The sequence below is a fragment of the Lactuca serriola genome, chromosome 9 (assembly GCF_051521515.1).
Source record: "Lactuca serriola cultivar US96UC23 chromosome 9, Lser_US96UC23_V15, whole genome shotgun sequence".
Taxonomy (NCBI): domain Eukaryota; kingdom Viridiplantae; phylum Streptophyta; class Magnoliopsida; order Asterales; family Asteraceae; genus Lactuca; species Lactuca serriola.
The window spans coordinates 78,695,635-78,720,503 of NC_136416.1; the positions used below are offsets into that span (position 1 = coordinate 78,695,635).

The window sequence follows — 24,869 nt, forward strand, 5'->3', positions numbered from 1 at the left end:
CGCAACTATCCAATTTCAGCAATTTAATGAAACTATAGCTTAAATTCGAGCCTTAGATGCAAACGAGGTCCACTCCAGAATTCAAAATTGAAATAAGAAAAGGCATAAGATCATACCTTTGATTGCTCGTTTAGTAATCAACTGTTTGAGTTCGATCCAATTAACAACAATCGATCATGTTGCATCAGGAGAGGCAGAGATCGACAGGAGAAACCTGGGATGTGGAGGTCGGCGACATTGCTTGCTGCGGCGGCGGCTCTGCCTGAGGTGGGGGCCACAAAATTGTCCGGCGGGATGGGCCTTTTGAAGGAGGAAGAGTCGTTGATGGTGCTCTGTGGAAGGCGGAAGGCGCTGTGTTGAAGGTGTTGGAAGGAGACATGTTTTTTTTTTTTTTTTTTTTTTTTTTTTTTTTTTAATTTTTTATTTATTTATTTATTTTATCAGGGCACGAATATCTTTCTTCCATTACTTACTCGGTCAGCTTCAATTTTCTATATGACCGAGTCAGATCAATTTTATGGACCAGATGCCTAATCTATATATATCAAACGCTCTCATCGGATTGAGTCAAACAAAAATGACTGACCGGACAGGATAGCACCAAATCAAATAGGACCTTAATTTTCATTAAAGTTTGAAAAATTAGTTATGTATATACGAAAAGTCCTAATATAATATTTTTATATATAACTCTAATTTTTAAACATTTAATAAACAAAATCCTAACCAACCACCGTAAGTACATAGTAAATCATAACAACCCAAATTTTAAACAAAGATAGAAAAGATAAATATTGCCCTCCAAGGCTCCAATCATGCCATCTAATGATACCTAAACATTGTTCTTTCTGCTGGCTCTAATATGTTATAATTTTAAGTGGTGAAATCATAACTTTATCAACAAATATGGAGCAACATAACGATGGATATGGGCCAGCCCAGAAGCCCAAACTAAGCAAGTCGATCATAAGGTTTAATTTCCAACTTATTACAAAAAAATAAAAATAAAAAAATCTCAAACATTCCACATAAAACTTTCATGTTTTATCTTACAAGAACATAACTCGGATCCCAAAAACACGATCTTTCAAACATACTCTCACAGTTTCACTCCATATAGTTCTTAACATATTCAACACAAAATTGGATAAAATGACATAAAAAAAAACCAACGAAAAACAACACAATCATCATCCGTGATCAACAAAGATCATTAACCTACAAGATTCCAATTTGTTCCAAATGCCAAAATTTGAAGTTTAACAATCTCTGATTACTTTCTACAGAATTCCATTTCTTCTGTCTTGGCAAACCTTCCTTTAATCCGTGGCTGGCCATCCGCTAACGCTTTCCTGGAAGCATACTAATAAGAAATAAAGTAATAATTTTAGTGACACAATGGTTTTTCCCATAATTTTTAAGGTAATAACTCATCACACATGGATATAATATAAGAATTGTGGGACCCTTATATAAGCAAGGAATTGTTGGCTATCAATAATTTTCACCATGATCTTAAATAGATTCGGGTGTCTTGCCTTCAAAAGTATATATTTTATTTAATTAGTGTACGCTAATGCCATTTTATCATATGAGTAATAAAATATTTTCACCATTGTTTTTTAGTGACATTAGAAGTTAAGCAACTGAGCTTTTATCGACACAAAATTTGGTGTTTTGTGCAAAAAAAATTTGGTTGCTTATCTATTTAATATACTTAAAAAAACAAATGATAATATGTAGAAATCAACTACTCCATTATATATTTTACCCATTTTTGACATTAACCTTCCGCTAATGAAAACTGTAAAAAACAATAACCTTAATTTTTCGGCCAAAATTCCTCTTTGTCTTCTTATCCCTGTATCTTGAAAGCTTCTGCATGCGAGTTTCTTGAACTTGATCACTCGTAACCTGTGGCTGCAACCCAAAAACAAGAATACACACAGCTCATAATTTAACCATTTTCTTCTTGAAGAGCTCAGATTAATCGCATGCAAACACAATGAAGAAATCAAAGTAAAAATAAAACCAAACCTTTATGTATCCTTCACTGGAAACCATTCGCATACCATGAAAATTATTCAAGTCCATTTCACTAAAATTCATGGAAATCTGCCTCATTTGATCCTCATCCACCGAGATCAAACTGTCAGAGCTCATACTTTTTGTGAATGTTCCAAAAGGATACAAAATTTCTTTCGTACTGATGCTATCATCTGTTCTGAAATCTGGAAACTCTGAGGAAGATGATGTTTCTTTTGCCAAGATATCTTTATATTCTTCAAAAGGATTGCTCATGAAGTTCTCATCTTCAAGTGATTCAAGATATGTAAACTTGTTTTCTGGAAAAAGGATGTCTTCTCCACACAGGGTTATCAATGGTTGTTCTATTATCGGTTCAGGTGCTTTGAAAAGATCTTCTTTGAACCCTAAGTCATAATCAGATATACTAGAGATCTAAAACAAGAAAACAAAACTTACTATAAATAGATAATACGATCAACCAAATTTTATTGAATTTTTTTCCAGTTTTGTTACATCATTAGTTCAACAAGTATAAATTTATTTAAAGCAAGTGTTTTCAGTTTATGAGATTTTTTATTCTAGCAAATGTTACCATGCTTTTTAGTCACTTAAAACATTTCCTAAGAAAAAAAATTAACAATGAAAATAGAATAAAATTGCTTTTTCATTAATAAAATAGTTAAGACAATATACATGTGGATAATGGTGTAATTACTACAAACAACATCAATATTTATCACTATAATACACATCAACAATTAGCTAGATGTTTGATCGTTCCTCCATGGATTCTAGGGGTTGAGAAGTTTGATTAAGAAATTTAAGATAAAATAAAATAATTTAATCAGTCTCATTCACATTTTGGCTTTTTATCGTTTCAATAATTACACCATAACGGAAGGTGATAGTGATATCATTAAAAATGATCAAAATTCCGTACAAAGAAAAGCCAATGTCAAAGAATTAATTAAAAAAAAAAGGCAAACTAGATAATATACTATATTTGAATTAATAACCTCTTATTTATCATAGTTATTTCTTAGTGTTAGACCAAATGCCATTTGGTTGTAGGAGCATTAACTAACTTAATGAATTTAACTTCTAACAATTAATTAACCGATTGTTCAAAAAAAAAAAAAAAATAACATCGTACAAAAAATTAGTGATCGGTTAGAAGTAAGAAAACTCATAATAAAAAACTAAATTAAAACTAGAGCCAAATCTTAAAAAAAGTTTGAGTGATTAAAGCTTGACAAAGACATAAATATGAATTACCTAAACGACAAGAAACTTTATAGAACTTGATTACTATTTAAGAGTTGCCACTTAATTTGAAACAAAATTAGCTAATATCTCTTTTACATCTTAACAATAAAAAAAAACTAATTTATCTTTTACATCTTAACAAAGATAATGGTTTTAACCAAGACAGCAACAAAGAAAGTCAACATTTGTTGAATGACTCAACCTTAAAGATTAAATTGCTAACTTAAGACCGAAAAACCACTCGTAATATAAAAACCAAGTATTGCAAACAATAATTTCCAAAAAGTCAAACAACTGATAGTATCACTAATAAAGATAGCTTCAAACAAGAAAACCAGTGAAAATGGAATTACCAAACACGAATTAGACGTCTGTGAGTGACAGAAATCATTAAAGTGCTGATCATCGGGTGAGAAATTATCAAAATAATGGAACATTGAGCCACTCTATGCATACACTTCTCTTTTACCAAAAAGTCAAAACCTCTTCTTTTTCTTCAGCGATCTGAAGAAAAAAGATCACACCACCTGATTGTTAATGGAGAAGAAGCCAAAAGGCAAGAAAGATACCTAAAGAATATATAGTAAAATGTACTACACTTCACAATAAAATTATAGAGTAAGAGAGGAGAAAAGATGGACAGAGAGACTGTGAGTGTATTATTATTCTGTGGATTCTTGGTAACTTCTTCTTCTTTAATTTATATAGGAATGAACTACAAAAAGACAGCCATTAAAGGACCCTCCTCTTTTTGTCCAACTCTAATTTCGTTTCTTGTAACCTTTTTCATCATTAATAATGTTTATATTGATTTATGTAACACACTAATTTATTTATGGGCCGATAACATATAATGACCAAAAAGGAAATTTAATGTAGGGATATTCACCAAGATAACCATATTTGTTAATTATTTCTAATATTTTAACATTTTTTTTTGAGAAATAGCGATTTTTTTTTCATGTTTGTAATTAGGTTAGTTGCGAAATATGTTGCGACACTACTAGAAAATCTGATTATACCTATGTCACAATCCGTAGGTATAGGGTGATACCTACGGAATTGCAACGGAAAATGGGCCATAACATAAATGCTCGTGGGTAAATATTTCTGACAGAATAGGTACGAAATACCAACGAAATTATCCGTCGATAAATTACCAACGAAATAGTTACGGAAATAAATAGCTACGGATTTCCTACGGGCCCCACTTTGACTAACATTGACTTTATCACCTACGGATTTCCGACGGCCCACATAACCAACGAATTTTCCGTAAGTATTCCGTCACTAAATGTCTTTTAACAAAAAAAAAACAATGTTTTACAAAAAAATCAGTTAATTATGGCCAAAAGGAAATAAAAATTCATTATATTAAACTACAAATGTCAAATACATTACTAAATGTTTAACATATTACTAAAAACAACATTTTCCAAAAGTAAACATTATAATAAACATCATCAATGCATTCAAAGTGTCAATTACATTACTAAGTGTTTAAAACATAAAAACTAAGAATCACTTGGTGGTTAATGAATTCTCACATAAAATCCGCCAATTGCTTTTCAAGTTTGTGTTTGTCTTCATTGCATTTCTACTTGTAATGCCTTTGAACTCATGCCTGCAACTCCCACACCTGAAAAATGGTAAGACAAACATATATAATTAGTAAATATACTTTATTTTTAAACCACGATAGCAACATACTTTACTTTTAGATAATAACAACAATGTATGTTATTTTTAATCCATTATAGGATAATAAAAATCAAAACTCATTGCCCACATTGGTAAAAAAGAGAAAGTATGTTGTTATTTCTTGCAGTTTACCAAAAAATAAATAACTTTCAATTAAAAGTACAATGCTATTTCTTACATTTTACAAGTATGTTGTTCCTAAAATATAGAAAATAACATTATACAAGCATGTGGTAAACAGTGACGAATCTAGAACAAAAAGCTACATGGTTCATCATATATAATTAGAACAAAAAGCTAGAAACACGAAGAATAGGCACCAAGAAGATAAGAAAATGATTGGAGAAAGAAAATTGAATTCTTTAATATGTGCAATTTGATTACTTAAAACTTGAGCGGACAAACAAAAACATGAACGTAGAATCATAAAAATAAAAGGAGCAAATTTATTTATGGGTAAACATCCAAATAGTGAAAAAATTGAGTGTTAAATGACAAATAAATTCACAATCATATTTATACAGTTAAATACATCAATGCACTTCTATTTTTTTGTTTATTACAACATTATACTTTCATTTCTTCATCTTCCAACATTGTTTTATGTAAAACTTACCTTGTTGGACAAATTTCCAAAGTATAATGCTAGTGATGGATAAACAATATTGTCAATGTATGCACAAAAAACATAAACAAGCTTGGTTATCACAGAAATGAACTCATAAACAACTAAATTTTATTATTATTATTATTATTATTATTATTATTATTATTATTATTATTATTATTATTATTATTGTTTTGGTATCTTTCCTATTTAGAGAATGTCTTGTTTCTTCATATTTATATTAAAAAAATATGTATGTATAGGCATGTATATGAATGTTTATATATGTGTATTATATATGTATGTGTATGTATACAGTCCTATATATATATACAACTGTATACATCATCAAGATGTGTACTTCTATGCGTATGTGTATGTATGTGTATGTGTATGTATATGAATGTGTATGTGTATATGTATGTGTATGTGTATGTCTGTATGAATATGTATGTGTATACGTAACTGAATGTCATTGTATATTTGAATGAGTGTACGTGTGTATGTGAATATGTGTATGTGTACATACATATATATATATATATATATATATATATATATATATATATATATATATATATGAATGTGTATATGTGTATGTTTTTGTATATGAATGTGTATGTATATAAATAGGCATTAGAATGTTAAACCATGAAATGAATAATTGATCTTAAAGGTGCACATGACTTTGTGAATGATACTAATAACTATAAGTTGGTGAAACTATGGATAATCATATATAATAGAGGTGTGCAAAAACGAAGCACAAAAAACGACGTTTGGTGACCGAACAATCGAATATGAACGTGTATGTGTATGTATGTCTGTATGTATATATGGAAGTCAATGATGTATATATATATATATATATATATATATATATATATATGAGAATATGTTTGGTAATATGTAATTGCATGTGTATGTGTATGCATTTGTATGTATGTGTATGTGATAAACACATAAATCTGATGATTACTATAGATAATAAAAGAAGATAACAAAAGTCTGCCACATTCGAGAAGGAAACTCTCCAGGACATACACTTGATAATCAATAACTCAACAATCAAAATATAACCGTTGCTTCTAATTAATAGTCTCCTGTATGAAGGAGAAAATTGTTCCTGCTTTTTCTTTATTTAGCCACTAACTTTTTTGAGTGGGTCAAAAGCTGAGCCCAACAACATCCTTAGAAGCTACAATGATCCTTCTTGGGCTTGATTAGACTTCTTTTTGTGCCGACGAGAATACACCATTAGTGGTGTCGTAACATTACCCCCCCTCGGAAAAACGACTTGTCCTCGATTCGAAATAACGAGAACCGAGAAGTGAGTGAATCATAACTCTCCCATGTAGCTTCTTGGACAGGTCGATGTTTCCATGAAAATAGGAGTTCCAAAATAAGTTGACCGGCTTCAGAGACCCAATGGTGATCCACGATTTTATCAGGTTCAACATCAAATACCCAATCACGAGTGATAGGAAAAGGTGTCGGCCAACCAGACGAAGAGCAACCTCTGTCTTATTTAAGAATTGAAACATGGAAGATGGGGTGAATGCTAGAAGTGGGAGGAAGCTCAAGTTCATAGGCAACTGGTCCAATTTTATGCATGAATCGATAAGGTCCAAAGAATAGGGGAGAAATCTTCTCGTACCGTCGTTTCACCAAGCTTTGATGTTGATACGGTTGGACCTTTGTAAGTCCTAAAGCTCTTGGTTTGGGTAGCATGCATAGGACCCATAAAGTTAGCAACTTTACGAATCACTGAGGCCATTTAATTAGCATATGACTTATATTTGAGGATTGGTGGTGATGTGTGGACTCCAAACATGAGTTTCACCCTCATTTTCCTTTATTTTGACCTAGGATGGGTATAGGACATGCATGGAGCATGGTTGAGAGTTGTGGATGTATGTGTATGTATATACATATGTGTATGTGTATGTGTGAATGTATGAATGTATGTGTGTATGTGTGAATGTGTGAATATATGTATATGTATGTATCTGTATATAGGTATGTGTGAAAGTATGTGTATGTGTATGTATGTATAAGAATATGTATGTATGTATATGTGTATGTGAATGTTGTGTATGTGTATGTGTGTATGTGTTTATGTGTGAATGTATGTGAAAGGAGTAATAGTGCGAAATGAGTAATAGATCGAAAGGTGCACACGGCTATACACACATAAATATTAGGTACAACTTGGTGAAAGTATAGATAATCATGTATAATAGAGGTGCGAAAAAAACGAAGAAAAAAATGACGTTCGGTGCCCGAAATGTCGAAAATAATGAACATCTTTAGGTAATCTGTGGCATCCCCAAATTCATGGCCATTTTAAAAATTTTATTTATGCTTATTTAAAAATCATAGTATCCATTTTAAAGAATAATATTGTGGAATTTGTTCCCAGAAAACATGATAAAGATATTATCAAAGCATTTTCGAAGAAATGTATTTTGTTTATATTAAAACATTGGGATGTCCTTGTCAATACAAAAACATAAGCATAAACAGACCTTACATTTATTTACACTAATGATTTACATCTCCTTTAATCTTTTAGGGTAATGTATCTTCGTATCGACACCTGTGATACAAATAAACTGAGTGGGTCAGGTTGGGAAACCTGGTGAGTACATAGGGTTTTCAACCCACAATAATATAATTATTATGTTTAATCATCAAACAATTAACCCAACTTCCCATCCCCATTATCTTCTTTATTCTTAAGGATCTACCCTAATAATCATCTATTCTCCATTCATTCATTCCTAAGGATTGTCTTAAGGAATAGGCATGAAGTCCATCGCTGCTAGGGTTTATCTAACAGGCACTAAGTCCATAGCTGGCGATGTTATCTATTAGGCACTAAGTCCATATTTTCCAATATTCATCTATAGGGCACTAAATCCATAGTTGCCAACGTTCATTTGTAAGGCACTAAGTCCATTGCTACTAGGGTATTTAGAGTACATATGGTGAACACGTCGTTCACAAACACCTAAGGTTGTGAGCCTGCTAGCGTTCCACTGGACTATCTAGAATAGTCCATGGTCGTCATCTATACTCTGCTAGATGACTAGATCATCGTTTAAGTCAAGGCTTTTCATCATCTTTCACCTCTCATCATCTACTTCATCTTTCATCTCTCATCATCCATATCATATTTCATCTACCCATCTTTACCCAATATATTTATAGGTATAAAAATACATATACCGTTTAAATCACGTAAAACATGTATAAATCGTTCATCTAGCATATATATATCAGGAACACAGATAATAAGCGCATATAGCATGTACTAATATTAAATACTTCATATCTATGTGTAAGATGAAAGTAACTATACACTCACTTGTTAAAGTGACGATTCGAAATGTGGGCAACGCTTCACTTCTAGCAACTGTCTTTTCCTTTGACGTAACCTGGAGTCATTATTACTACGTCTTAGTTTATTATTTATTGCGACTAATTATTAGTCTAGATTCATCATTAACTCAATGTCTACTTCATGATCTATCAAGTAAGGAACAACTAGGTAGGATCATATCGGAGGTAGGGTCCGTTTGGTATATGAAGTATATTGTTTGGAAATCCCACTTTAAACACCTCACTAAATCACAACCTAGACATCATCCCTGTAAGTAGATAAATCAGTATAACGACTTGGAATCACTGATAAATCTTGTTTATAGGTTCATAATAATGATAATGAAATTAAACATAAGTTATACTTAAAGTAGGGTAAGCGTAACTCACTTACATGGGGGTTTAACGAGGAACCAAGATTTGTGTGGACAGAACTTCTGAGCCGAAAGCTCTTCTTCTCGGGGCTTTCCGGTGCTCCGGGACTCATTACTAACACCTAGGAGGTGCTAAGGAAAGGATTAGAGGGTTTGGGGGGTTTGAGAGAGAATGGGTTGGAATGGTGTGAAAAATGAAGTGATTTGCGCCTCTATTTATAGGCTGAGATTTGTGCGAACGCTGGGCGTTCGATGGCCACGTGTCACCATTTGGTGGCAAGGCGTGGGGAGGAAGCAGTGGCTCAGATCGCGCCACGTGCCGCTCGCTGGTTACTCCAAAAACTAATTATCTTCTAAAATATGCAACTTTCGCATATAAGCTCCGTTTTTACGTTCTTTATATCCACGCATAGGTATCGACGGGACCTACAACTTTTGTTGAGACTCCGTCGGCTAATTTTGACTTTATTTTTAAAGTTATATTTTAACAGGTGTAAACAGCTAAAGTCCGTTAAAAATTCATAACTTTGTCATCCGATGTCCGATTTCGACTGTCTTTATATCATTGAGCTCCTATTAATGAGATATTCAATTCTTATTTAGGTTTTGTCGGATAAAAATCGATCGATCTAAAATTCGATTTCCGAGCTGTGCAATGCTATGCTAAATCTTAGAAAAATCATAACTTCCTCAAACGAAGTCAAATTTGGGCGTTCTTTTTATGTATGTTCTCAATTTAACATATACAATGACTTTTGTTTAGATTTCTAAGGCTAAAAAGTAGCTTATTAAAAATTCACTTTTTACGATTCGTGACGTCGTGCCGGTTTTGTCGCAAAACTTCGACGGGTCATAATTTCTTCGTTATAAGTCGGATTTTAGCGTTCTTTATATGTACGAAATCCTTGTGATATATACTATACTTTGGTTAAGATTATTTATTCTATGTAATATTCTATCAAAAACTCATTTTTGACGCTCATTGTCTCTAAATTGAATAGCCCAAATATGCGGGCGTTACAATTATCTCCCTCTTAGGATGATTACGTCCCAAAATCATCAACAAAACAGGTCTTGTATAATGACTGCACACGTTATCTTTTCATCCTAGGTAATAACCGTAATTCTAATGTTTTTTCAAATGAGTATCTAACTCTTAGACTTCTTGACTGCTGACGGTGCTTAATCTTGCACCCGCTCTTCGTACTATGTTGGACTTTCAGTCGTAACCTTCAAGTTACAAACTGATTGTTATTGGAGACTCCTGTTCCTTCGTAAACAGACTTTACTACGATTATCGTAACATAACGATGGGTCATGCTCTAATGACCTCTCATCGTATGATGTAATGTTTAGACTCAGGTCCTTTAGAGCCAATTTATAGTATGGAATATACCTTCCTCCGTGTTCCATTGTGATATAATCACATTCTTATCATGTAGCACTTTGAGCTACAAGCTTCTTACTTTAACCACGATTGCGATACTTCTATTGATTGCTTTGATTATCTTTTACTTCAATCTTCCGACTTAATTTAGATGCTACATCGATCTTGGTTCTCTGAACTACGTAACATACTTATCTTAGTCGGACTCGATTTGATATGACCACTAGGGTTGGAATATTAATCATCTTCTTAGTCATTACCAAAACAATGATAATGACGTATATGAACTAAACAAAACCAGTTAGTAGTGCCTTGTTAACCTTATGACTTTCCCTGATCCAAGTGTAAGTCCTGTGCTTCCAGTAGTATAGGCCTCTACTATCTTTCACACCTACTCATACTCGTCCCAAGTATTGTCTCATAGTCCCCAAGTTCTTATTTCCTAAAATCACAAAACAATTTAACACATACGAATGTGTCCAAATAATCTTAAAATTTCCCCTAGACTCTACTAGGACTTCTTCCATGCGTAAATAATGGAAATAATAAATAATAATAATAATAATAATAATAATAATAATAATAATAATAATAATAATAATAATAATTGTAACGTCTGGTTCCTGGTACACATTTTAAAAATTAAAATTTATTCATTCTTGTGGAGAATCTCGACGAGTTGGTAGCCCCAAACTCGTCGAGTAGAAATCAGAAGAGTCACAGGTTTTAAGTAACCTACCCGACAAGTTGAGAGCCTGAAATCGATGAGTAGGGCTGCCAGAATGATACCCTAATTTCGGGGTTTTGCACTATATTTAAGAATCTTAATCCCCACATGCTGGCCTCATTTCTATCCTCCAAGTCCCAAACCCTAGATTCAGAAACCCTAATGCATTTGTGAGCTTGTGAGCCATTTTTGAGTGAAAATTTGTGTGTGTTGAAGCTTGTGAAGGAAGGAGAAGCTTGAAGATTCCAGAAGGTGCTAGTAGATCTAGAGACTTCATTGCTTCCTCTTTATTTTCTTGTAAGCAAGTCTCAAACTTGCTTAGTAACTTCTTAGATCTCTTTGTTATCATTTTATTGAGTTTTTGGTCCAATAAGCTTGATCTTTGGGGTATGGACGTCCTAAGTGTGTATACCATCAGATCTGGAACCATGGAGGGCTTTCATGGCATAAAGGTGCAAAATTTATGGCCATTGAAGCACCATGCAAGCTATATGATGCCATTTTGGCCTTTTAAGCACCAAAAGGCCATGCATGGAGGGAAAGGTGGAAGCTTTACATGTCCATGTGGTGTCTAGGGTCCAGATCTCAATTTATATGCCTTGGTTTAGAGTATAGATGGCTTTAGGATGAAGATCTAGTTCCTAAAGAGTTAGGGTTTGAGCTAAACCCATTAAGTAAACGTATTAACAGGTAAAGTTGGAAACATTACCATTAAAAGGACATTTTCAGTGTATATGAGAAGTATGAAGCCTAGATCTGAAGAGTAGGGGCTTAATTCATTAAGATGGCCCAAACAGACTGAGGAACTCGTCGAGTCCATAGAGGAACTTAACGAGTTGAATCAATTTATCCCTATTCTGAATAGGGTAGAACTCAATGAGTCTGAGGAGGGACTCGACGAGTTGACTCGCTTTATCATGATTGCGAGTAGCTAGGGAACTCGGTGAGTCTGGGAGATGACTTGACGAGTCAAGTCAATGCAGAGTGTTGACTTTGACTTTGATCGAGCATTGATTTTGACTTTGACCAAGGTTGACCGTGAAGGGGTCTTGATGTAAGGAATAATATCTAAGGGGTTGTTTTGTATAGGGCATGAGTAGGGCCGGTTGCAGGAGCAGAGACGTTCAGCTATTTCACTCGACAATTGAGGTGAGTTTTCCTCTAGTAGGAACGAGTCGAAGGCACCAATGCCGACCCGTTTGTGTATGTTAGCATATGCCGGACTAAGGTCCGTTGCCGGGTTGTGCCCGATGTAGGTTCATATGTTCAGGACTTCGATCCAATGCCGGGGCAAGCCTGAGGAATGTTTGTATGCTTAATATCTTCGTGATTCTTTCATGTGTCTGTATGAATGTTTCTGGACTTTGGTCTGATGTTGGGGCAAGCCTGAGGAATGTTTAAATGCTTATGCATGTTATGTGTCTATGTTTATATGTATTTGTTGATATGCTTATGTATATCGAGCTTTACTCGATGCCAGGCGGGGCCTGATGTCGGATTTCGGTCTGATGACGAGTGGGGCTCGATGCCGGGCGGGGCCCGATGCTAGACTTCGGTTTGATGCCTGGCGGGGCTCGATGTAGTGGGCTAGGCCCAAGTTATGTGTTTATGTGATTATGTATACGGTATGTGGTAGTTTGGGGAGACTCACTAAGCTTTGTGCTTACAGTTTTTCGTTTTGGTTTCAGGTACTTCCGCTAGTAAGGGGAAGAGCTTGGGATGACTGCATGGCACACAGTACAACGTTTAGCCTGGGATTATTTACTCTGATACTTGGACATGTGATTTTGATACAATGTTTTGATATGATGTTTTGAGATACTATCACTTATGTTTTTATGAGATGATTTGGATTACTATGGTATTATTTATAAATTAAAAATGAAAAGTTTGGATCGTATTTTTGGGATGTTTCAAGTTGGTATCAGAGCCTTGGTTTGTGGGATTCGGGCACCCTCTCGGGTGTGTCTGAACTCAAACTGAGGACTTGGTATGAAATTTTTTAAAAGAAAAATCATTTTTACTAAAAGGATTTTGAAAAGAGAACAAGGGTGTGGTGCATGCAATCAGCCGAGCTCAAGTAAGTACTCCCAAATTACCCATAAAAGTTTATGTTATGATTTGATTATGAGAATAGCATGCTAGATTAGGGCTAAGGATCTAGGAATGATGCCTTGTATGCCTATTATATGTGTATGAGAACTGTATGCTAGATTAGGGCTAAGGATCTAGGAAGGATGCCTTATGTGCCTTTTATATATGTATGAGCTTTATGAACTGCATGCTAGTACTGATTAGTCAGTGATATGATGGCTTGATTAGGGTATGCTTGGTTTTGTTTACTCAATGCTTGAATGCTGCTTGCTTTTTGCTTTTAGGGGTCCTAGTTATCATTAACTAACTAGTAAATGAATATGTTAAGTTACATATTATGAGGATTAAACAATTTGAGAAGGTTAGGTTTAGCTCTATTTCGCAACTCTCGTTTGAGTCTAACCGTTATAGGGTAGGACCTCTCATTCGAAGAATTATCTGGTCTTAGTGATATGTAATGGTATTCGCGAGCCAGTTAGGGGAGATAACATGGACTTCTTATGCAGCTGACGACGGAGAGTGGATTAGTGATTACCCTAGGGAAAGCCTAAGATGAGATTAGCTCGTGAAGTCGTAGTAGTAGAAGGGACTTGGTGGAGTCAAGGCAGTTCTTGAAGAAAGTACGGATAGATGTGGAAGGTAGTATGGGCCCGTACTATTGAAAGCTGAAGATCCATACTCGAATCAAGGAAGGCTGAGATGAACCCATGAAACTTCTAGTGTGTGAAATCCCTCAAGTAATGATATGTATACTAATATTTGGTATGGTGTATTTTCTGTATGGTGACGCTACGCACTAGACCAGATCGCACTTAAGGCGTTGTTGAGGGATCATGCTCGAGCTTTGGAGCTGGACAGCTAGATGAGCAAATGAGAGAGTTCATTTCATCTGAGGTTACGTGCAACATTTTAGACCAGACTCATGTGATCTTAGGTACGATCAAGGAGGGTACTTTGGAGCTTTTGGATGAGAGACTAAGTGCATTTTGCACCGAGGTGGCGGCCATGATGGGGTCGTGCACGCTAACATTAAGGGAGTTCAGAGCATGTGGAGCTCCAGACTATCATGGGGATCGGGACCCCAGTATTAGCAGCAGGTGGGTGGATGATGTTGCCAATGCCTTCTGTACGAGCCGATGCCCTGAGGGGGACAAGGTCCAAATTGTTTCCTGTCTCCTGAAGGACAGAGCACGTGATTGGAGGGAGGAGGTTGGACATGCCATTAGAGATGATGCAGTTCTAGATGCGATGATATGAAGTGATTTTTCGGCCAGGTTCAGGGTCGAGTTTACACCTGTGATTGAGGTGCAACAGCTTGCTAGGGAGTTCCAGGATCTCCGACAAACGATTGAGATGGTGCCAGAGATCACCGCTATGTTCAGGGAGAGGGCTCTTCTCATTCCGCAGTACGTGGTGGACGAGAAGATGAAAAAGGCTCGATATCATGAGACGTAGAGGAGTGATATCCGACAGTTCATGAGCCGATCCAGCTGCAAGATGCTGGAGGACATGATTGCCAGGGCTAGAGAGAGAGAAATTGATTTAGGTATGGAGAGGAAGAGGAAACCAGATGCGACATCTGGTATGGAGGGTTCGGGCAAGAAGCTCAAGTTATCAGATCACAGATCTAGGAGCTAGCAGGCCGCCACCGTTGGGGAAAATGCGGCAAGTTGCACGAGGGGAAGTGCAAGATAGGGAGTTCAGGATGCTTCAAATGCAGCTGGACTGGTCATATGAGCATGGATTGTACTGCTACCATCACCACCATGACAATATCAGATCTGATTTGCTTTCAGTGCAATCAGAGGGGACACAAGCAGTCCCAGTGCTCGAGTTTAGCAGCAGCAGGACAGGTGGAAACACCCGCTCCTGCTACGTTGAGGATTAGAAATGGCCGTCAGGGCCAGGCAGAGGCACCTGTGGCAAGGAACAGGGCCTTTTAGTTGACATCAGAGGAGGCACGTGCAGCTCCCGACGTGGTGACGGAGCAGGGCCTTTCATGTTGGTTGTAGAGTTTTTGATTTTTTCTATGTTGGATAGAGAACAAGCTTAACTCATAAAGTTTACTTGCAAAACCAACTTGAGATTTGACAAAAATAACCATTCACCAATAAGCTTATTTGTCTAATCTAAACCAAAAAAGAGATTAAAGACCATATACGTTAAATATTAATAGTTTATTTTTATTCCGTGATACTAACCATTTAGTCTAATAGGAATTTACATTGTTTATAAATACAACTTCACACCAACCATTAATGTAGACTTGCATAATATTGCTAAAAATACTGTCATGCTTAAAATGATCTTTGACATGACAATATGTATTATCAACCAAACCTCCTAAGTTTTTTGCATAAACAAAATGTTTCTTACTTGTTAGATATGTATTTGCTATTTTTTCATAATTGAATTGTTACTTAGACTGAAGGGTCTTTATATAGTGTGGCTATTAGGGTTACACCATGTAACTCATGACTTTACCCATTCCTTATGCTCCATGGGTTTTAACCTCCATGGAGTATCCATGGGTCACCACATGGGTTAAACCCAACATAAGGAATCTTAGATCATAAATGTCCTCTTATCACAAAAGGTCTATCCAAATGTTCCAATGCCATGCAACCCAAATGGACCATGCCGAGTCGGGTCAAGTGCATACCAATTATAGTTATGGACTTAGACACTAATCCAAAAATAGCAAGATCTGAGACTAACTTACTGGTGGCTGTGCATAAAGAGAGAGATAACATGGTATGTCGAGCGGTGTTTGACCTGTCGGATGGTCAAGTTACAACCATTGGAGGTTACCATGTGGAATGGGAACAAATCACCATGGATTTTATCACCAAGTTTCCTCGGATGGCTAAGGGGAATGACGTGATTTAGGTGATAGTGGATTGATTGACCAAGAGCGCCCACTTTCTTGCCATTCGAGAGAGTTCTTCGGCTGAGAAATTGGTCGAATTGTATATGTGCGAGATTGTTGTTCAACATAGTATCCCAATCTCCATAGTATCTGAGCGATATGTTCGGTTTAAATCTCATTTTTGGCAGAAGTTCCACGAGGAGGTAGGTACGAGGTTGCATCTCAGCACGACTTATCATCCGTAGATAGACGGTTAGAGCGAGCGGACCATTCAGATACTGGAGGACATGTTAAGAGCTTGTGTCATAGATTTTTGTGGGAGTTAGGACTCCTACCTTCCCTTAGCTGAGTTTTCGTACAAAAACATCTACCACTCTAGTATCTGTGTGACACCTTTCGAGCTCCTCTATAGGAGGAAGTCTCGCACCCTAGTGTGTTGCGCAGAGGTTGGTCAGAGAGGAATGGGAAGGATTGAGGTAGTCCTTCAGACAACAGAGCTCATCCAACAGACCAGACAAAGACTTCATACATCTCAGAGTTAGAAAAAGAGTTATTCTGACAAACGTCGATCCGAGTTGGAGTTTCAGGTTGGCGACATGGTCTTGCTGAAGGTATCACCCTGGAAGGGTGTAATATGCTTCAGGAAGAGGGGTGAGTTGGGACGCTGGTATATTGGGCCATTTCTGGTGATTGCTAGGGTTGGAAAAGTATCTTACAAATTAGATTTATCTAAGGAGCTCAACTACATCCACAACACTTTCCATGTTTCGTAGCTTTGGAAGTGTGTGGCTGATAATTCACTGACTGTTCCTTGAGAGGATGTTCGGGTTGATCACCAGAACTATGTTGAGAGGCCAACGATGATTTTGGATAAAAAGACGAAGGCCTTGCACAACAAGGTGTTATATTTGGTCAAGGTCCAGTGGCAACATCAGAAGGGTTCCGAGTGGACCTATGAACCCGAGGCAAAGATAAGGGAGCATTACCTAGAGTTGTTTGCACCAGTGGACTTCGAGGACGAAGTCTGATTCAAGTGGGGGAGAATTGTAACATCCATATTCTTGGAGGTACTTTAATTTATTGTATTTTGGATTTTGGGTAGCACCACGTCGTGGTGAAGGCATCCCACGACGTGGCTATGGTCGTTGTATCGTGGGTTTTAAATGGCTGCCACGACATGGCAGTCTATGGCCACGATGTGGCATCTATTTAATGAGAAACTCTAATCTCTGGGGTTTGCACCGTATTTAAGGGAATGTGATGGCTGGGGTTGCTCACCCTTAGCCTTCATAACTCTCTCTTTACCTCCAAGCAAACCCTAGCTTCCATTTTTTCTCTCTAAGCTTTTTGTGTTGTTTTTGGGAATTGAAGAAGAAGGAGGTGACATCTAGGCATGGATTCAACAAACAACGCTTATCACCATCTCATTGTGCATCTTCTAGACTCTTGTAAGTCCCCAAGTTCTAAGCTTTTTGGTTTATGGTGCATAGATCTAGGTTACTATGCCTTAAATTTCATGTCCTTGACTTTTGGGTGGTGAGATCCCATAAAGTTGCAAACTTTATGAATCTCCAGATCATTTTGGACCCTAGATTCTTTGAATATGGATTATCATTGAATTTTAACATCATGCATGGAAGATTTGGCCAAAAACCCTCATTTTGACCTATTAGAGTCCAAGACTTGCGTTGGATATGCATGCCTAGAAATTAAGGATTTTTATGTTGTTATTTGATGCTAGAAACGTTATGGGTTAAGGGATCTTGTAGCCTTCAAGAGAAAGTGCTTAATGGGTTAAGCCAAGTTATGTTCTTGCTCCTTTTTGAGGTCTAGAATGGGATCCCTATCCCTTAGAGAGTCTAGAGGGATAAAGTTGGAAACTTTATCCACCTGGACCTTAGAATGGACCAGATCGGGGATTTGGAACCCTTAATATCAAGCAAATCGACTTAATCCATTCAGTTGTTGGGGAGCCCAACACCCACGGTGCGGCCAAGATGTCGATGGCGTGACGGCTAGGCTGGGACTCAAATTTTTTGTCATGTGGTGGCCACGACGTGGCCGAGGATGGCCATAGCATGGAGACCTACTGTAGTTGACTCTAACTTTGACATTTGACTTTGACCAAGTTTGACCTAAGGGTATTTTTGGTATTTAGAGTGGTAATTGATTTTTGTCGCTATTTGATGAATAAGTGACCAGTTGAGCTGGAATTCGGAGCTTTGTCTTGTCAGAGATCTTTTTTTCAGACTGAGAGGTAATTTTTCCTCACTATACTTGCGGGTCGAAGGCACCAAAGTCGTCCCATTGATTTGATATCTTGTTATATACTGTTTGATGATATGTTGAGCATGCGGTAGATCTGTATGATCGTATGATAGCTGCTGATAGGCGTTAGATTGGTAGACCTGTAGGAATATCCATGTTTACTAGCTGTATGAGTATTTGGCTGTTGTGTATGTTATTAATTGTTATATATCGACATGTTATATTGGGGTTGAGACTTCTGATTTGTTCTGACAGTCAATAGACCGTACAATCCAACCGTAAGGTTGTGGGCCATGGGTAATCCACCCAGGAGGTTGTGGACCCATTATCTATTGGGCAATACAACCGAAAGGTTGTCGGCAGGGGCATTCCAACCGAAAGGTTGTGGGCCAGGGGTAATCCAACCGGTATGTTGTGGACTCGATACCTGTTGCTTATATATATTGTGTGTTGGTACTTTGGGGGAGCTCACTAAGCTTTGGCTTACAATTTCAGTTTATAGTTTCAGGTAACTCAGATGACCGTGACAAGACGAAGTTATGATCGTGCACATCCTTCAGTTTTATGTTATTTGGATCTTGGGATACTCTGATTACTGAAATACACTTTTGAAACAATGGTTTTGTGAACATTTACGGTTTTGGGTTATTTTTGAAAAGTAGAAAAAACAATTGTTATGATTTTTGGGATGTTACACATAATAACGGGATGAGGGATCTCGCTCTGTGATGGATACCTCGTATATTGAGGTGAGTATGTGATCTCGTAATCTACACGTCGTTGCTTAAGCGCTCAAAGTTCTTGTTAAAAAACAAACAAGAAAGACGAACGTCAACTATTTATAGGGCTACAAACGTGCTTACATGCCGCACACTTCAGAAGGACACGCCACATCTTTGCCACATGTAAACCTCGCTTTGTGCTGCGTATCCGACTTCTGCCACGTGTAACCTTCTCCCGCCCTTAGGATTCCCCGACGCACCGCATAAATGAAGGCACATGCCGCGTTTATGCAGTATTTGACTTCCGTTTACTATTCCTTAGCGACAATGTACTTTCTTTGTTCATTATTTCCTACGTTTATAAACACCATTTTTCCTTAATTCTTTCAGTAATAAATAATGATTTATTTCGTTACTTATATATATATATATATATATATATATATATATATATATATATATATATATATATAATCCAGATCAAATAAGAAGGAAATTGTTGGTTGGAAGGTAAGAAATTTTTATAAGGATATATTTTTAGCGAACGAACACAATTAATCATTAGATGAATAAAAAATAAGATGTGTCACAAGAAAAAATTACTGAAAAAACACTTTCATGATTCATTTTCTAGCAAGAGCAAAATATCATTTTTATGACAATTTAAGTTAATAACAACAAAATCATCGTAAGAATGAACCATTGAGATGTTTTTTCCGGATTTTTTTGAACTGTGTTATATTTGATTCATCTAATGATTCATATTTTTGGTTCGCCAAAAAATATGTAGAAAAAAAGACTTCTTACCTTTCTATATAAAATTTCATTCTTATCGGATATATATATATATATATATATATATATATATATATATATATATATATATATATATATATATATATATATATATATATATTGTAACAACCCGTTATTTCAAGTCCATATAAGTTAAACTTATTCAAATAAAAGTCTAACTACAATCATATGCAAGTGAATCCATACCATAACATTAATACAATAAGAACTTGAATGTCTTCATGACATATTTATTAGTTATTTCATTTGCATACTTTGATAATCATACTTATATTCAAGTTATAAACACTTATATATTGAAAACTATGCATATATAACTTAATACACAAGTCAATAAAAGTCAAGGAATATCAAACCAAAGTCAAAGAATTAAAATTATTTGATTTAATATAAGGGAAATAACTTTATTATATATGTGTTTTGATTTTTAGAATTAAATCACCCAAAAATAAGTTCATGCGAAGACTAAAAATCCCCACCGAGAACCATTCACCGAAATCCTAGCCTAAACCGAGAACTCTCGCATGGAGCCACCTCCTCGGACCGAAATCAAGGTTTTCGGTCAAGACCGAAATCATGCGAGGGATCTTCTTCTTCGGACCGCAAACCCTTTCTCGGCTGAAATCTCCAACTTTTATCCCTTTGGCACACCTCCCTAAGTGATAAATTACATTTCCCTAGGCATCTATCACGTCAAATATTAACCCAATATATAAACATATAACCGAAAACCCTCATCACTTCTCTCAATTCTCACTTGCAAATCCACGTTAATTCTCTCAAAAATCCTAAATAACCCTTTCATATTTTTATATCTTCAAAGAACATTTCCTCACCGGTGTATTAAGAAGCTTTGACATAGAATAATTTCACATATTTTAACGCGAAGACATCGCTACTTACGCCGTTTCACAGCCAAGAACACACCTGGGGTGAGTTCCTACCCCTACGGTTTCATAAATTTTCACTGTTTTAGGGGGGGGGGGGAGGGGGGAATACAAGTGTAAAACAAGAAATTTTGTGTTAATATCTAAATGTTTTCAATAATTTTTCAATCGTTGTCGTTATTAAGCGCGCACACACACACACACACACACACACACACACATATATATATATATATATATATATATATATATATATATATATATATATATATGCAATTAAGGTTCGACAGACTTAGAATTGATAATTTTGCTCCATTTCCTGTTCCTTATTTGGTTGTGGGCTTGAGGTAGAATTATTTATTCAACTGCCTATTTAATCATAATTATATAAATATTATGTTTATATAAATATAAAACCATTTTAAACTTGTTAAACAAAAATATTATTTTTGGAATCTATTTTAGTACTATTTGGACATAAATGTTGAATTTCACGGAACAACCGTATCAGGAATTTTACGATTTAAACTTGCCGAATTATTAATAATACAAAGGTTTTAGTTTCAGTAGAACACATACAAATAAGCTATAATAGATATGGTTTATGGAACTTACATATTACTTTTCAAAGTTGAGAATACATTACGGAAAACAAACATATAAACTATAATAGGTATAGTTTATGGATCATATGCACTATTTTACATATTCAGAATACATTATGGAAAACAAACATATAAACTATAATAAATATAGTTTATGAGATATACTTACCGTTTATCCAATACAAAATAACTTTTCATTATTCTACACGTAACTGTCAATATAACATTTGTGAGATACACTTAACGTACTTATCTAATTACCAACCAAGTCCTGAAATTATAACCAGAGTCGCCTGGAGGGAGAGCGTGACACTTGTGTATAGATCTATATGAGACTGACAATCCCTCACCTTAACTGTTCGCTACAGTTAGGCCGGCAGGCCTAGGGTGACAAATGTTGTATAGATTGCGACGTCTGAAGAACGTTGTGTTCAGGCCATCTTAGGTCATCAAGCATGGTTATGATAACTCACAATTTGGTATTGAACAATACGATTAATGTATGAATAAGTAAACAACTTCACATAGTTTTATTAAATAATAAAATTATAATACAGTATTTTATAGTAAAGCTGGTAAACCCAAACGCTTACAGTTATACAATTTTTATACAAGTACAAATACAAAATACTATTCCAGTACAGAGAAAACATACTTTTCATGGTTTTAAGTGAATTAAAGCTACATTATACTATCTCGGAGTACAATAACATTTACATGTTTTGGTCTTAGGGTATTAAGACTACAACACATTATAATAGAAAATATAGGATTTTCTGGGAAAACATATTTGCATTTTCAAGGAACAAATGACAGATTTCAACTATAAACATGCTTATGAACTCACAAACTTAATTGTTGACACTCCTTTTAAAACTACTTGTATTCTCAGAAAATCAGTAAACAAGTATCCACAGGTTTTGAGAAGATGGAGCTTCATAGACTCATGTCTTTAGTTTTTGCTATATATTTTGGTGTCAAGTGTACAATGATTTGAACACGAATGTAAACTTATACTTCATCAATATAATGGTTGTTGTACTTTGATTACTATTATGCAATTGTTGTGATACTGTACACGACGTCATCCGCCCCCGAACGTTTCCGTCGTTCTGGTTTGGGGGTGTGACATATATATCGGACCACCCATTCATAAAAGTTGCATCGTCAAACAATAATACTAGAGAACAAACTTTAATATATAAAAAAAATAGTCAAATGTGTTAGCTGTATTGTATAGCTTGATAGTTTGTCTGTATAGGCCTTTGTATTTGGGCCCTTTTGTGTTTGTTTGAGTATCCCAATATTGTATGAATTTCATATATATATTCGTTTAATGAGAATGGGGAGGCATGGGAAACTACGTCAAATAACATGGTATCAGAGCAGGTCGACTAACCCTACCCCCTCCCTCGTTTTTGCGGCTCCACTTCTCTTCTGTCTGTCGATCAAAGCCTTGCCATATGGATCAAGTAATTTCATCATCATCCTATTCTATTTCTCTGTTTCTTTCTTTCTCCTGTCTTCAATCTTCAATATGTTTGGGTCTAAATCAAAAAAACCCTATGGTATTACGAACATAAAATCTTATGTTCCTCTCATCTTGGACACTGATCACATGAATTATGACTCGTGGCAAGAATTTTTTGAAAATCACTGCAAGGGTTTTGGAGTTTACAAACATCTTCTACCTCCTGCCTCCACTGCCGAGACCTCCACTATCACCTTTGAAAAGTCTACTACTACAGAACTCAAAGAAGAATGGGAAGAGATAAATGCGATTGTCAAAGTTTGGATTTATGGTACCCTTACTCAACCTCTTCTTCAATCTATTATCAAGAAGAACACCATTGCTTATGATGTCTGGTCTAGTCTTGAAAACCGTTTCCATGATAACAAAGACACACGAGCCATGGAAGTTGACACATAAATTTGAAACATATTGATGGGTGATTCCTCCATGGATGATTATATCAATCGGGCATCAAAACTTACAGATATGCTCGACAATATTGGTGCTTCTGTTCCGGATCGTAATCTTGTTATCTACACATTAAATGGTTTGCCCTCCAAATATGACAATGTCTCTATTGTCATCCGTCATACCAAACCATTCCCCACCTTTGCTGAGGTCCGCTCGATGCTCTCGGTTGAAGAAAAAATGATGAAACTTAATGAGTCTCGAGTTGTCTCTGCTACCCACTCAGATCACTTATCTTCACCCACTACCTTATCCGTTCAAGCATCAAATTCCAACAGTCACTCTCCTAACTATTGTGGTGGTGACAACAATCGAGGCGGTGGCCGGTCAGGTGGTCAAAATAACCGTGGTGGCAGGTACTCTTGTGGGGGTGGAAGAGGGAATAATCGGGGTCAATTCAATAACAATTATGGAGGCAATTTTTCTGGTCAACAACAACTATATGTGATGACACCTTGGGGCCCTCTTCCTTGCTCGTATGGACCTACACATTCTAGTTCACAACAACCAACTATTGGGCCTCACTTTGCAAATCAACAAGGCCTGCTACGCTTCCTACTAGCCCAGCAGCCCATCAGCGACATTTGCCAGCTCAAAGCCTATCTCGACAACAACAGCCTTGACCATCCCAGCAGGTCCAACATGCTCTTATGGCTCACGATCAGGTAACAATGCTACCTCAAATGTTCAATACATTTACTCTTAATGATCCAACTCAGGAAGATTGGTACATGGACACAGGCGTCACTGCTCACCTTCATGCAAATCAAGGTATCCTTAATTCTGTTAAAAACAATGCTTTGACCTCCTCTGTTCTTGTTGGTGACGGGTCCCGTATTCCTATAAACGCTTCAGGTGACACATACATTCCTTCTTCTTATTTTTTCCGTCCCTTACATTTAAATCGTGTCCTTATTGATGGGTTTTGGTCATAAGACATCCTATGTGCTCATACAAACCCTAATGCTTGGATCTAGGTTTCTCTATTGTACATGCTTTGAATCCAAGACTATAAACCCTAATTCTAGCATACAAGTAATCATATTAGATATTAGAATAAGTTTATAATGTTACCTTGATTGTTATGTAGCAATAACAATCCCAATTCCTCCTTGAATTGACTTTGGAAGGCTTAGAGTCACAAGTGTCACTC

General features: G+C 36.0%; 2 protein-coding genes across 3 annotated transcripts; one reads left to right on the forward strand and one right to left on the reverse strand.

Moving 5' to 3' along the window:
* Positions 1-995: 995 nt before the first annotated feature.
* Positions 996-3,949, reverse strand: LOC145074153 (uncharacterized). Of its 2 annotated transcripts, none has more exons than XM_079020565.1 (4): positions 3,648-3,949; positions 2,038-2,460; positions 1,822-1,920; positions 996-1,352 (listed from the first exon to the last, which is right to left on the reverse strand). In XM_079020565.1, the coding sequence occupies exons 1-4, from the start codon at positions 3,729-3,731 to the stop codon at positions 1,320-1,322; spliced, it is 639 nt and encodes a 212-aa protein (XP_078876691.1). In that variant the 5' UTR covers positions 3,732-3,949; the 3' UTR covers positions 996-1,319. The 2 variants fall into 2 exon arrangements, with proteins under 2 accessions (XP_078876691.1, XP_078876690.1); XM_079020564.1 differs by having other exon boundaries at positions 997-1,363.
* Positions 3,950-23,680: 19,731 nt separating this feature from the next.
* LOC145075867 (uncharacterized) lies at positions 23,681-24,651 on the forward strand. Its single transcript, XM_079021956.1, has 2 exons — positions 23,681-24,160; positions 24,436-24,651. Exons 1-2 carry the CDS (start codon positions 23,681-23,683, stop codon positions 24,649-24,651), a joined length of 696 nt encoding a protein of 231 aa, XP_078878082.1.
* The last annotated feature ends 218 nt before the right edge of the window (positions 24,652-24,869 follow it).

What these genes read in the sequence shown, in the direction of transcription:
- LOC145074153 (XM_079020564.1), bottom strand. Translation starts at nt 3,731, where the DNA reads ATGTTCCATTATTTTGATAATTTCTCACCCGATGATCAGCACTTTAAT. An exon ending in CCAGTGAAGGATACATAAAG is followed by an intron (nt 1,921 to 2,037) that starts GTTTGGTTTTAT and finishes TTTGGGTTGCAG; the next exon opens with CCACAGGTTACGAGTGATCA. An exon ending in ATTTTGGCCGAAAAATTAAG is followed by an intron (nt 1,364 to 1,821) that starts GTTATTGTTTTT and finishes ATTTCTTATTAG; the next exon opens with TATGCTTCCAGGAAAGCGTT.
- LOC145075867 (XM_079021956.1), top strand. Translation starts at nt 23,681, where the DNA reads ATGGGTGATTCCTCCATGGATGATTATATCAATCGGGCATCAAAACTT. An exon ending in CTGGTCAACAACAACTATAT is followed by an intron (nt 24,161 to 24,435) that starts GTGATGACACCT and finishes GATCCAACTCAG; the next exon opens with GAAGATTGGTACATGGACAC.